General features: G+C 40.8%; 1 protein-coding gene across 1 annotated transcript in view; it reads right to left on the bottom strand.

Moving 5' to 3' along the window:
* Positions 1-15,289, bottom strand: part of TAFA1 (TAFA chemokine like family member 1) — a 487,139-nt gene extending 471,850 nt beyond the window's left edge. The window contains exon 1 of the mRNA XM_026501202.2: positions 15,172-15,289. Coding sequence (XP_026356987.1) covers positions 15,172-15,289 — 118 coding nt within the window. The remainder of the gene's footprint in view (positions 1-15,171) is intronic.
* Between the last annotated feature and the right edge of the window lie 413 nt (positions 15,290-15,702).

Here is a 15,702-nt window from a genome sequence, read left to right as displayed (position 1 = left end):
CCTGTGATAAAGAGTGCATAGGTTACTGTAAGAACACAATTAATGGAAAGAAAAAAAAACACCTGAGGAAATATAGATAAATACTATCAGACTTCAGTTGACCAATGGCTCTTTTAATATGGTTATAATAAGGATATAATCCATTCTGAGAATCACAGAGCACCAATGCTGACTTTTGGACTATTTCCTGTTAATGAGTTATTGGACAGATGTTTGAATTAATTACCCAAACTTCACCGTTATTTGGCATCACACAGACTCTACTAAACTTACTGATTACAGACCCTTCATCATGGATTACATACGAAAATGCTGTTGGAAGGAAGGGTGCTCTAAGTATTGACCTGTTCCTGCTGACTTAGAACTCATGGTTAACCATTACATAGAGATTAGCCATAAAAGCTAATACCCAAAATCTATAAAGAATTTATCAAACTCAATACCCAAAGAACAAATAATCCAGTCAAGAAATGGGTAGAAGACATGAACAGACATCTCTCCAAATGCCAACAGGCACATGAAAAAATGCGCAACATCACTCGGCATCAGGACAATACGAATCAAAACCACAATGAGATACCACCTCACACTGGTCAGAATGGCCAAAATTAACATGTCAGGAAACAACAAATGTTGGCAAGGATGTGGAGAAAGAGGAACCCTCTTACACTGCTGGTGGGAATGCAAGCTGGTACAGTATGTAGGTTCCCCATACTCTGGAAAACAGTATGGAGTTTCCCCAAAAAGTTGAAAACAGAGCTACTCTACGAACCAGCAATTGCACTACTAGGTATTTACCCAAAAGATACAAAGGTAGTGATCTGAAGGGGGCACCAGTGTTTATAGCAGCAATATTCACAATAGCTAAACTATGGAAAGAGTCCAGATGTCCATCAACAGATACATGGATAAAAAAGATGTGATGTGTGTGTGTGTACGCAAGTGAATATTACTCAACCATCAAAAAATGGAATCTTACCATTTGCAACTATGTGGCTGGATCTAGAGGGTATTATGCTAAGCGAAATAAGTCAATCAGAGAAAGACAATTACATGACTTCATTCATATGTGAAATTTAAGAAACTAAACAGAGGATCATAGGGGAAGGGAAAGGAAAAATAAAATAAGATGAAATCAGAGATCACCACCAAGATGCTCCTATCTGTATAGGTTCTTTGTGCCAAGAGTAGCTGGTGGCAAAGAGCATGAAGTCAGGTGAAACACCCACTGGCAACTCTATCCAATTCTCAAAAATGTATGTAGACACTACACTTACCCTGAGTTAAAGGGTACTTACCCTGTTGTGGGAAACTTTCCATGTACTCCTCGTGTATTAACTTGTTTAATTATTTAAATCATTATTTTTACGTGAAGAACATGGCCCACCTTGAGAGGTGAATTAAATTACATATAGAAACAGCCTAGATCCTTAACGGACAGAATGGTTCATCTCAAAATTAAACAGCTACGTCCATATAAGGCACTTTGTACAGTATGTGACATAATAGATGCTAAATGATGATTGTTTCAGGCTGGTTGTGGTTGTTTTTGAAATCATCTCTATCTCCTTTAACAACTCAATGACTGAAGTGTTAGACCTGGAAGGATTCAGAGGTTGAATCTGGGTTGATTAGCAATGCCTGCAGTGGTGTGACCAAAGAAAAGTTATGCTATGAAGCAGGAATTTGCCATCGCTAGCCACAGGGATAGTTCTGGAAAAACAGAGAGATTTATTTTGGTGAGACAAATTTAAAAGGGAGACTTCAGATCAGATTCTATAAGCAATTTCTACCTAGCATGTTACTGGGCCATGAAACTAGCCAGGTTAATGTGGAAGACAGCAAATTCTATATTTTAGCAAAAAGACACTACTGCAAATGATCAAACCACTTACTAGAAAGGTCAGCCCTCTTTACAATATTCTAGATAATTTATAACGTCTCAACATAATAAATGCCAAAAAAATCTTATCAAAAAGTTAAATTGCAGTTAGGGATAGTTCTTTTCCAGTGTGAATGATTTGTGACTTCATTTGAAGTAAAACAGAAAATCTACACTAAGACCGAGTCTAATAAATGTGGATTTATCCTATGTTGTTGCTTTGTCATGTGGAGCACAAAAAAGGGTCTCCAAAATCTAAAAAAAAAAAAAAAAAAAAAAAGAAAAAGAAAAAAAAGGAAAACCAGGAGACTGTAAAAAAAAAAAATACTTGAAAATGAGGTGCTCTTACCCAAAAAGGAAAGAAAGCATGTTTTCAGCCAGGCCTGTTGCACGGCAACATTAAGACCAAAGCATTACTCAGCCAGCCACACGACTCAAAATTATTGCATGATATAGCCAAGCTAAGTGCCCAAGACACAGTTGCCTGCTAACACAGAACAGTGCCCCTCAACATAGAAATATGTTTTGTAATTTATTTTTTTTAGAAGATTTTACTTATTTATTTGTCAGAGAGAGAGAGAGAGCACAAGCAGGGGGAGTGGGAGGCAGAGGGAGAAGCAAGCTCCCTGCTAAGAAAGGAGCCCAATGTGGGACTCCATCCCAGGACTCTGGGATCATAACTGGCTGCCCAACCGACTGAGCCACCAAGGCATCCCTTGTTTTGTAATTTAAACTCACCATGTATACAATGGAATATTACTCAGCCATCAGAAAGAACGACTACCCAACATTTGCAGCAACACGGACGGGACTGGAGGAGATTATGCTAAGTGAAATAAGTCAAGCAGAGAAAGACAATTATCATATGGTTTCATTCATTTATGGAACATAAGAAATAGCAGGGAGATCGGTAGGAGAAGGAAGGGAAGAATGAAGGGGGGTAAACAGAAGGGAGAATGAACCATGAGAGACTGTGGACTCTGGGAAACAAACTGAGGGCTTCAGAGGGGAGCGGGATGGGGGATTGGGATAGGCCGGTGATGGGTATTAAGGAGGGCACATATTGCATGGAGCACTGGGTGTTATACGCAAACAATGAATCATGGAACACTACATCAAAAACTAATGATGTACTGTATGGTGACTAACATAACATAATAAAAAATTATTATAAAAAATAAAAATAAAGTCTAAACAAACCAGGACTAGCTTGCTGATGTTCCTAAGTGCTAAAGTAGTACTTGGTTGTGATGGAAAGAGCACCTGACTGAGAGTCAATGCCAAACCTAAGTTTCCCTTTCAGCTTTCTTACCATTATCCACAATTTTTTGGTGTTTTGTACAATGGAGATAATAGTAGCACCCATGTAGGGTTGTAGTATAGATCATATGCCGTGTTATAAGAATCAGCCCATATTAGGGCCTACCCACCGCTGACACTCAGGAAACTGAGCTGTTATTCAAGGCTGGAAAAGTTCTCAGTTTGCACCCCCTCAAGCTAGATGACTTTGAACAAATCAATTAACTTTTTTTTTTTTAGGATATTTTTTATTGGCAAAAGGGAAAGCTGGTCTACCTCACGCGTTTATTGTGAGGATTCAATGGAACATCAAATGCTTAGGGCCCTTCGTCCATTCATTCATTTGGCAGGTATTTATTTGGCCCTCACCATGTGGCCGACTCTGTGTCAGGCACTGCAACACTGCTGGCTCCCTACCCTTTCCGAGCTGACAGTCTAGTGGGGAACTCAGGGTTAAACCAGTGATTAGAATAAAGTGGCATCACTACAGTTAGTGTGAGAGGGTAGTTCGCTGCACCTACTAAGTGATCCATCAATATTTGTCGAATAACAAATATTACATTTGTTGTATGTTAAAAGTAGAAATGATTATCCTCAGGTTTTGATTTAGGGATATGTGGTTTTCTCTACTATAATAACCAGACTTTTAAAGTCGGCAGTAGTAACATATTTTGTCTTTTATTACACAAAGGTAACAACAATTCAAAGGGGTGAAAGACCTTATGGGACACGGAGAATCTGGCCAGAGTACAGTGGCTGGATTTTTGTTAATTAGCTGACTTGCTTTCCATAGAGATTTTAATTGTAGATACTGGGACTCTTTCCTTCCATCGTACCCAGCTCTCCACCTGCGACCATCGCTATACACTGATAAGGCAGCCCCTAGTTTACAAAACGGTAACAAAGAAAATAAATCTTGCCTCCCCTTTAATTGGAATAATACAAACTTTCTCCAACTGGCTTAAGGCCAATAGCCATCCAAGTCATGAGCCTGCCGTACCCCTACTACCTGCCTCTAGCTTTAGGTGTTTTGCTCCCCTTGGTTGAACCAGTCACCCTCCATCCTCTCCTGCTAGCTGACTTCCTATCCAACATGAAGCCCAACACAAAATCACTCCCCTTCATGAGGGCTTCCCAAATCCACTCTGTTCAGAATAAGTGGCTTCATGCTTTATGATCACAGAGCACCCTGTTTTGTTAGAGCTCCTATCAGAAGCCATTCTGCATCTTAGACATAGAAATACAGAAGAATGGAGAAAGGAATAAAAAATTCTAGAGGAAATAGAGAGTTGTATAACTCTCACAAGGGGACAGAATTGTCTAAAGCTGCATTATCGTAAAAAGTAGTTAGGAGACACATGCGGCTACTTAAATTTTCACTTAATTGCAATTGGTTCACTTTTCTTATTTTTCAGTGAAATATTTTATGGCGTGTACTTTTTTTGGGATAGGGAACAGATTCTGGAGATGGTCAGTCAATTAACCCACAATGGAGATGGTCAAAGACTCCGAACGTGCACGCCAATGTCAATCAATTGATAGGCAGGGCCTGGAGAGGGACTGAGAAAGATTCTGAAATCACATCTGGCTCTGCAGGAACAATCACTGTGATTGATTACCTGGGCCTGTGATAGATGGAGGGCTGGAGATTGGCAGCTTGTATGCCATAAATCTGCTCTTACTTCCAAACGATCCTGGGAGTCGCTGTCAAAAATGTTGCCCTACAAATGTTCACCCAGTGACCTAGTTTCTCAAGCACATGTAAAGTACATGGCGTCTTGCATTTTCATCAGATAAAGAGATATAAGAAGCTACAAAAACAATTCACCTAATAAGACCTCATCCTAGGAGCTTCCAAACAGCCCCTTCTCCTGTCTTATATCTTATTATATTTCAGGAAAAAAATGGTTCTATTTTTATTGTTTACCATGCCACATATTTTTTAATTTAGAGTTATATCAGGGCTGGTCTCTTGTTACAATTTCTTCATGAGATAGTGGTATTCAAACTTTTCTGTCTATAGAACACCAAGGAGGTGAAATACCCAATTCCTATCTGTTTCCACTTCCCAGTGGAAAAATGCTCAGTTAATAAATACTTGGAAAAATATATTTATGAATCACTAATTATATTTATAAAATAAGATGAGGGGCGCCTGGGTGGCACAGCAGTTAAGCGTCTGCCTTCTGCTCAGGGCGTGATCCCGGCGTTCTGGGATCGAGCCCCACATCAGGCTCCTCCGCTATGAGCCTGCTTCTTCCTCTCCCACTCCCCCTGCTTGTGTTCCCTCTCTCGCTGGCTGTCTCTATCTCTGTCAAATAAATAAATAAAATCTTAAAAAAAAAAATAAGATGAGCCTATTAACATGTTCGTATACTATAAAATGATGCCCTATGGATATAAGAATAAACCAAATATGTTATGTACCTTGAAAATTATGTTGCATACGTTCACAGGCAGTATATAAACAGTGTCATTATAAAAGTGTCACCATAGAAGTAAGTTTGAGAGTGATTACATATACATGTTTTCCAATACGGATAGAGGTAAAGCATTTCTGAACCACAATTCAGGAATGTCTTAAAGTCTATTCTTTCGCAAATCTAAAATTCAAAATATGCAAATATGCATCCTTATAGACTATAGGGTTAATGAAACAGCCCACAGCAAATTTAATTGATAATGATGAAACTAAACCAACACTAATTTATAATTAAAACGCAGAGACCACAGCAATTCAAAATCACCAACAACTCAAACAACACTCAAGATACACTGGTAACAAATTATCCCTCCCAAAATTGCATGAATTCTAATTATTTGCATGCAGGCACTTTGCAATGTTTCCAAGAGCTGGCAGCCAGTTTTCTTAATAGAATACTGAATTAAGGAAGCTCAGTAAACCTTAGTTACATGTCATTCTAATAGAATGATAATTCAGTTGGTATACTAATAAGTAGACTGTACTCATATACAAAATAAATGCACGTGAAATCTGAAAAGAACAAGAACAGAAAAAAAACAATGTTGAGTTTCAAGATAAATTTGTAACCCACTAGTGGACTGCAGACTAGATTTTGAGAACTTTAATAAAGTATTAAATTAAGGGTTTTATCCAGGCAACATTATGCTGCCTGATGCTTCCCTCTGTTTCATTACATTTATAGTATAGTCTTTCTGCCAAACTTTAAAGGAAAATTAATTTATTTTTAACTAAGATTCAAATGAGACCTCTGTTCAGGCCATCGGATTCATTATATAAATGCTCTTTGATTATCAGACTCTGTTAGTAGCTCCGTTTACAGTTAGTAGCTTGTATACAAAATACCCAGACACTCAGCACTTCAGCTTTTGGGGTGTAAGTCAGGACGGGACAAAACCACAGGGATAATTTTAAAACAAGCCAAGACAGGATGTGCACAAAAATTCCCCCTTTTAGCCCCACTGCCTTCACCTCTCTCTATCCTGCTTGCATAAAAGGATTTGATAAATTCATTGGAAATCAAAAAATGTGGGAGCTGGAGATAATCTTGTCTGCGGTCACACACTAATAGCCCACAGGTGGGATAGAGGCCTGAGTCAAGTTGTGTTTGGCCCACTTGACATTTAAAAGATAAGGAAATTACGTATAAAATTCAAAGTCTCCAGCTTGCCTTGAACCATGGGATGATCTGGTCACACTGAGCCTATCTCAGGCATAGCTAAGGATGCCATGTGCCCTCTCGATGCACACAGGCTCTTCAGCTGCTACAGTTGTCCTCAGGCTGGTCCAATCATCTTTGTTAACCGGCTGGCGCACGAAGGTATTTGCCTTGTCCATCTATGATGGGCAAGAATATACTTTACGTTTGCGGGATGCGTAGATGGCCTCTTTGGAACTTCTGTGCACAATATGAAAACCACCGCTTCCTTCTACCCTCTTACTGGAAGCTTGCAATGGACAATTGATGTCAGATCCCGAATGCCCCAGTGTCCTACCCCTACTGTGATGCTCCTTCCTCATTGCCATTCGATATAAAAAAGGCTTAATGTGGTGCTTTTCTGCCAGTATTTGCATTTTTAAAGGATGTGAAGTTCTTGCTCAGTGGATGAGAAAATATTTATTGAATACTTACACAACATTCATTCAGTGGGAAGTGTGACCTACTGGCCTGCTGACCTGAATCTAAGATATATTATCAATTTCGAGAGCATCGAAGTGCTTTTTCATCTCACTGTGAAGTGGCTCATCTAAACCTGGGAGCTGGCATTCTGGATTCACTTCAAAGCCTATGACTCAATCCATCCATTCTCTATCCACGGGGGAACCAAAAAACCCTTCGGATGTATGCAGACTTGGGTAGTTCGCATTTATTCTTGGGTGACGTGGAAGCATGCCTAAAAGAGAAGGTCTAGTGAGGGAAAGGTAAATACAGGTAATCACATCAGCAGAACAATGACCTTGGCTGAGCATGGAGGTCTTCCTCCCTTCTAGACTCCGGGTGAGGTTTGGTTTGACTCCTTCCCTGAGTGGAGGAAGAATCCGCTTAATGAATAGTCCCATCACTCAGCGTATCTATCCATCTTCCGAGAGAAAATCGCTGTGATTATAGCAATTCGCTTTTCTTTCTCTGGACCTTTGTATATAAAGATGAGGAAGGAGAAAGAAATAGTAGGCCACCAGGGTTCCCTAAGTGTTTTGAGGACATTAACTTTAGAGAATCGAATTCGTTTACACAACTAGTTAACAAAATAATTCGTTTTCTTGCTACCCCAAAGGAAGGAAAAATTGCTGCCTGTTGTTATTTCTCCCTGCTACAAAGATGAAGCAAATTTTTCTCTTGATATCAAAAAATTTGAAAGCAGAAAGCCTTTTCCTATTTGCTAAGAGAAGTTTCTCTTCAGTCCCTTAAGACCATGCTTATAATATTTCCTAAATCCATAGGAAAAAAAAACTCATGCGGTGACTGAAGACCTTAGGGATTTAACTTTTTACTGTATTTGTAAACATATTCTTTGGGTTATTTTGGTTAGCGGAACTGCTGTCAAATAGTAAATAGAGTAAATAGCTACACAAAGATACTGCACAAATGCACACATATATACGTATGTTTTACCAACAATTTAATATTTATACCACTCTCCGTTCGTGGTATCCCTAGGTTATAAACACGCACACAGATACATAGGCACCTATCCACACAAACGCACCCACACACAGGCAGTAATTAATGAGGGAGAGTTCGAGATTTTACCAGAACGTTCATTCTTTCTTTCCTTAATAACATAACAAATATTTTTTGAGCCCCTATTATATATCAAGTTCCTTACTAAAAGTGAGAGATAAGAAGATGGATAGCACTGTGGCTCACACTTCTCAATGCATGTGCTAAAAATAGGCACTTTAGACATTGCCCAAATTAAACAACAACAACAAAAAGTTTGGAAAATTTTAGTTGAACACAATCAGGTTTCCTATCTGCAAATCTTTCCAGAACCTGTACACACTTCATGCACTGCAGATCTCCAAGAGGAGAACGTACCAGACAATGAGTACTTCCCCAATACTTAATAGCTTTTTTCCAAGCAGCATCTTGAGGGAACAGTATTTTGTGAACTGGAAAATGCTGGCCTAGACATGTTATTGGATTAAAGCTCTTAAAAGGAAAAGGGCCTCATAATACTTTCCTACCTCTTCTTCCTTCTTTCTCCTTAAACTGAGAACACTGTTTGATACATTTCTAATTTTACCATAAAATTATCGTTAATATTTTCAGCTTTTTATGAAAAAGTAATATATACCCATATTAAAAACAAAGCTTAAAAACATATAATTGGGGCGCCCGGGTGGCTCAGTCGGTTAACTCGCTGGCTCTTGGTTTCGGCTCAGGTCCTGATCTCAGGGTCCTGAAATCGAGCCCCCTTCACCTGTGGCTCCCCACTGAGCGGAGTCCCCTTCCGGATTCTCGCCCTCTGCCCCTCCCCCACTCTCTGTTTCTCTCAAATAAATAAATAAATCTTAAAAAAATTAAAAATACAAAAAATAAAAACCACATAACTATAGGAAATAAAAAGGCCAAGTCATTCTAGTCCTACCACCAGGTTGAGTTGATACTACGTATAGGATGTTTATAGCCCTTCTGACATCTTTCTATTCCTGTGTTAATATTTGTTTTCCAAAATTATTTTGAAACTGTGCATTCTGTTCCTTGGTGTTTTGTTTTTCTTTTCCCCACTCAACAGTGTACCATGGGCATCTTTCCTTAAGAGTACACATAAATACATCTCTTTCTTTGCAGTGGCTACATTGAATCCCATTGTGCGGTGTACAACAATTTATTTTACCGGTCTCTTTTTGATGTAGACAAAACCCCCCTCTAATTATTTGCCGTTAAATTAACTAGACTTTTACATACACTTTTCACACCTGTGCAATCACTTTCTTAGGCTAAGCGTCTCGAAATGGAATTGCGTAGGATTTGCACAGTTTACATTTTGGGAGACGCTGCCAAACTGTTTTCAAAAAATGGTGCACCAATTTACATACTCAAGCTCCGAGATTTTCACACAGTTTAAAACTGGAAGAGTTTCTCAAAAAGTTCAAGCTGCCATCTTAAATGAACTTTAAGAAATTAACAATTGAAGGCTAATGTTCATTTGTGCCACTTCTAAATATTTGTTTTCAGTGTGGTGTAATATCTATTTTCCTTAACAACCAATTGAGGCCATAGGCTCGGGCTCACATAAGTAACAATATTTGTATAGCGTTGTAATAATGCTCTTATAAATGCAGGGGATTGACAGGAAATATTTATTTGCGTCTCTCTTTGGTTTTGATACTTCGAGGTCTTATCAAATGTCCAAAGCTGCACTCTGACTCTCGGACAAGGTCAATAACATCAATCAGATGATAAATGGATTATCACTAGCACCAGCTTACACCAAATAACAACCTGTCTGCTCTAATCCTTAGGTCAATTCACTACACTTAGCAATCCAGTACTGGTAAGAATTCTTAAAAAGCCAATATGCAACCACTGTTGTTCTGACGATTTCTTTTATACTACAGTTGTAAAACAATCCTTTATTGTAATGTGCCTTGGTATTCCAATGCATATTCCTTAAGCAGCTTTCAATAAAGTAATATCGAATAATAAGGTAAAGATAAGATATACAAGAATGCTTTTTAATATTTTAACAAAAAATCACACTTTTAAACGGATGGTGATGTTCATTATGTCATAATTAAGTCATAAATGAATACCTCTAAATACATAGTTTGCTTAATATAGTTTTAAATCAGGCCAAATACAGTTACATAGACAATTCTATTCAGAGTAATCTTTCCGTGTATCATTTCCATACACACCTGTCAATACAATAGCAGCAACTCAAGAATAAATGATTCATTAAGTACTTATAACTTCTTGTCTCATGTAATTTATCTTTATAATTTTAAATTACTAAAGAATCCCAAGGATCTTTTCTTACTAAAGTATTTTGAAATGATCCATATTTTATTAGGTTTCAAGAATAACCCCCCACGCACACACATACCCACACACTCGAAATTAAGTAACCATTAAAATCACTGTCATAATTCATATATCCATAAGAGGGAAAAACTCATTCTGAATTAGAAAGTTACATCCAGCAAACCATTCATCTTTTTTCACCTGTTACACACCGGATGCTTTTAAAGAGTTGAAGCTGTTTTAATGACCTGAAACAAGGAAACACACCGCTTTTGGGTTTTCATTGTTTAATCTGTCTTTTTGAAATTATGTGTCCCCTTCTAGCTTTACTATTTATATATATAAAAGGCGCGAGTATTCTTCAAGTTATTATGGTAATTTCCTACATCGTTCCCAAAATAAAAACTTGATTTAGCCAAATATTAAATTATTGAAATTACAAATCTGTTAATCTACGGCACGTTTTACTCATTTGCGCAATTTTAAAATTCACTTCCATGTGATTGACTGGTTTAATCCTTCTTAACTAGTAAGTGAAAATAAATGGTGCATTCCTAATACCATAAATATGAAAAATAGAAAGTACTTAGGGGCTACAGGGGAATCTATTAAAATGGGTCTGTTTTCTAGTTAACATATTCTCATTCTGTTTGTGTACTAACCCACTGCATTGAGAAGACAGATCTCAGATTCACGGCCTCACAAAAACATTGTCCCAATTTTACGTTTTGACAGCAGAAATTGGCCCAGATCTCTAACCGGTTCCCCGACAGGACCCCGGCTGGCTAGTGCCATCCAGGTGCGTCTCAGTCTGATGAGGGGAACATCGCGTCAAATTCCACTCATCTGTCAGTGTAGTGGATTATTTCTTGAGAGACTGAAATTGGCTGCTTGGGATGGGAACACCATCAATCTTACTGTGTAGGGGATGGCAAAGCTGCCTGTAAGAGGCCGGCAAGAGGGGGCCAGCCGTTCCTAAGCAGGTGAGGAGGCAGCTGTAAAGCCTTCACTCTCCCCCCATTCAGGGCTCTGAGGGAAAGATTTGTCATTTTTCACATTTCCCAGATACTTGGTATGCATGCGGTGTCCGCCCGCTCCTGCTTTATGAAGGAGGCGATTTTTCAAGCTTAGGCAAATGTGGCAAAGCTCAGGGTCTGCCTGGTGTCTCATTTTTTCTCATCATGTCACTTGTTTTAACTGATTTGAGAAAATGAGATTATGTTTTTCCTTTTTTGCTCATTTATCCAGCTATTTATTTATTTATTTGCTCATTGAGGGGTGGATTGTCACAGATAACTGGCCCTGATTTCTCTCTTGTTTCCATACACATTTCATTAGTGTCCCTGGAGATGTAAGACCCACAAAGGGAAACATCACAATTCTCATCAAAAAAAAGCATACATTTCCTCCTAAAATCAAACCAGATTGCATTAAAGGAGATTGCATTTCTGACTGCAATAATCTAGAATATTGCTGTGTCCAAGATCTAACCCTTTAATCTTTGCAGCTATTGTTGAAAACCCAAGAAAGTTGAATAGACCTATTACGTAGAACCATTGGACTTCCCAGTTTGATATCATTTTAATCTTTCCACATCTAGAAAGGAGTACATATAGTTTCTTAATTCCATCAATGAATCTGAATGGGTCTCAAATGTATAAACCCTTGGGGCTGAAATTGGGTTCGGTGCTACAATTTCTTGGGGTAGCTGACATACAGCTCGACCATGCATTGGTGATAATAAGCGATTTCTACTTGTAGACAGTGGAGAAAACAAACACTGAATTCAATTTTAGTCAGAACTTAATGATGTGTTCCTCAGTTTGAAATTATAATATTTTGATAACAAGCCCCATAAAGATTTGAGTTTCCTTATTTCGAGTGGCATAGCCATAACTATCCCTGACCAAAACAAATCTCCTGTATTAACTGATTAAGAGAGATAGTCTAAGTGAAAGCTCACTGCAAAGTGTACCCCGTTTCATGACTACACACGTGGAGTGTATAAGACACGCAGCGGTTAGTGATATATTCCGACCAGATATCGCATAATTAAAAAAAAAACAAAAACAGTCACGGGATTAAAACCAGGTTTTGTCCTAGGTGGATCGTTAACTGTGTGAACAGCAAAACTTTACTCATTCAGCACCTCTAACGTATACCTTTGTAGTCTATTAAGTGCAGATGCCCGAATTACTGATATTTATGAGGAACTTCACAGGTTACAAAGCACTGTCACAAAAATTATTTTATTTACACCCGGACAATATCTCTAAGTGGGAAACCAGGCCCAGAGAAGAAAGGTGACTTTCCCCAGGTCAATCCACTTCAGGTTAAGTAACAGAGATGAGGGCCGGTCCTGATCCTGAGCTCTGTCATCACCACGGGCCACCACCCCTCACCAAGTTCCCCCATGGCCCCCTTTTAGAAGGGGTCTGCGGTTGAAATGAGGCCCTGCATTAGCATAACTTGGACGTTTTCACAAATTATGGGAACCGGTTCACACCCCCTCCAAGAGACTACTCGGCGTGAGTATTCTGTGCCCTGGGAGATATTATCCCCTCCTTGGGAAACAGGCCAGGGAGGTGACATCAGACCGACCTGACTTCCAATGGCAGTTATTGGCTGTGCGGTCTCACACAAGTCACCCGATCCCTCAGAACTTCAGTCTCCTGGGCAACAGAAGGATTGGGGGCGGTGCACGTGGTGCGGGGGGTGGGGGGAGTAGGGGCGATTACACCTACTTGTATACGGATTAAGACAACGTGAGAGTGCGCCTGAAACGTTCACAATAGTTATTTTTGTTACGAATTCTTTCTGTTAAGTATTACAATGAATGCAGATTCCCGCGTTATTTGTATGACTGTAACAAATCAGACATTTTTCCCTGAACAGATTGGTAATTAACTGATTGGAGGTAAATCGGAGATTCCAAAACCCACGTTTGTTCTCCCTCCACCTGGGCACCGAAGCCTCGGAGTCTGGCGGTACCCTCTCGGGGCTGAGGACCCACGAGGCAGAAATACAAAGCGCGCAGCAGGGGCTGCAGAGCGGTTTCCATGCCCACCTGCAGGGGCACCAGCGCCCCCTCGCCTTCCCTCCAGGACCCAGGGCGTGGGGCGTGAGGGTGGCTGGGGCCCTGACGCAGCCCGGGGCTGAGGCCGCCCGACCCCTCCTCCCGCCCCCTCCTCCCGCCCCCACCCCCTCTGACACCCCCCCCCCCAGCCCACGCCTGGGATGGAGGGTGGCCCGGGCTCCTGCAGCGAACCCGCTCGCGCGCTCCCCCGCAGCCTGGTGCGTGCGCGCGGGAGGACCCCGGGCTGCACCCTCGCTCTTTCCGTCCGGTCCGCAGCCTGGAAGCAGAGCCTGGGGAGGCAGCACGCAACGCCCCGGGAGGTGTTGCTGGACGATTGTGCAGACCAGCCAGGATTGGTGCCCAGACCGATTGCGGAGCCAGGAAAAGGCAAAGGCGTGGACGCTGGACCGCGCGGCTGGAGCCAGCCGAACGTATGGGAGGAGGCCAGGAAGGAATTTGGAGAGGGGATGGAGGGCTGGGAGCACTTCCGAACTGAAGATCGGGAGCTTGGCCGCGCAACTACTCCCCAGAGCCCGGACTTGGCGATGGGGGAGGGGGCGCAGGTGGAGGGTAGAGTAAACGAATATGCAAAGGCTGAAACTAAACAGAATATGGAAGGGAATCTTTTCAGAGAACTGGTGAGGGTAAGGACAATCGAGCTGGGGGACAGTAATTAGAAAGGCAAAGCAGGAGAAAAAATCCAGACTGAAGAGTGAGGCCACGGAAGGGTAATACTTTAAACAAAAAGACGAAGAAAGCAAAATGCGTCCGGAAATCAAAATTCAATTGGGGGGGGGGGGTAAGTCTAAAGGGAACTTGTTCCTGAAAGTGCCAAGAAAGAGAGAGAGAGAGAAATACCACCGAACAAACTGGAAGAACAGAAAGTGAAGGAAGGGAGAAAGGAAAGGAGACAAATTAAACCAGACGAGAAATAGTAAGTTACTTTTAAATTTCTTTTTCATTAACAAACTACTTCCAAAGTTAATTTTGGCACTGACATCCCCACAAAATTCTTAGCCCCGTACACACCGAGATTATAGTATCTACACTAGATAAGATATCCCAGGGATATACATACACATTATTTTTTTGGTTGCAAAGATCCTATTTTGCCTCAATAAAAAAACAAGTCTGGCAAGTTATCCCACCTTCAGCAGAGTATTTTGCTATTGGCCAAAGTATCCAAAAACCAATGACTTCACTTCTTTAAGGTGTGAGGAAGGGGGGAGGGAGACTCTTAGAGAAAACCGTTTTTTCCCTGAGAAATTCATAGCAATACCTCTAAGGCGTTTTAGTATCCCCCTCACCTTTCCCCAAAGCATCCATTCAACAGTATGTGTCTTGGAATTCAGAGGCAAGCTGCCCACACTCTATAGCACTTTCCGTCACTTACATTCAACCATCTGTTCAGGTGACAGCGGTGAGACTGGAGGCTGCAGTGTAGCCGGCTCCCGACTTACCTGGTCTGTGCAGGTGGTGCTGCTGGAAAGTGTGCTGAAGGGATCCATGGCAGAGGAGCACTGCGCAAGCACTTATCCACAAATACAGCACCCAGGACATCGCAGAGACCATTGCCATTCTCTAAAGAGAACATGAGACAGCAAGGATTACCCCCAGCTTCAAGCCCCCAGCTCAGTCAGTCCCACTGATGAGAGAAGGAGGGTCTCAGACGTCATGTCCCCTTTGCTACTTTGCTGGCTGCGATTAATAACCCAGCAGAGGTCATGCCATGAAGTGGGACTGAGGGAAAGCCTTCTCCAGGAGATCATGAATTCCTTGTGAAATTCTGCAAAGCCAAACTCCAAGGACTGCCAAAACACATAAATAAATTAAAGTTCTTGACTATCAGTTAGGCAGTTTGAAACACAGTATCCTGACTATACATCCTGTTTTACACAATGATCTTTAAACTATAGTTATTTCAGGCATTGAAAAGCTGCATACTCCTGTTCGTTCTAACTTCATTGTAAGTCTGACATAAGCCTGAAAGG

Source organism: Ursus arctos, unplaced genomic scaffold (genome assembly GCF_023065955.2).
Source record: "Ursus arctos isolate Adak ecotype North America unplaced genomic scaffold, UrsArc2.0 scaffold_14, whole genome shotgun sequence".
Taxonomy (NCBI): domain Eukaryota; kingdom Metazoa; phylum Chordata; class Mammalia; order Carnivora; family Ursidae; genus Ursus; species Ursus arctos.
This window is presented reverse-complemented; position numbering and strand designations above follow the sequence as displayed.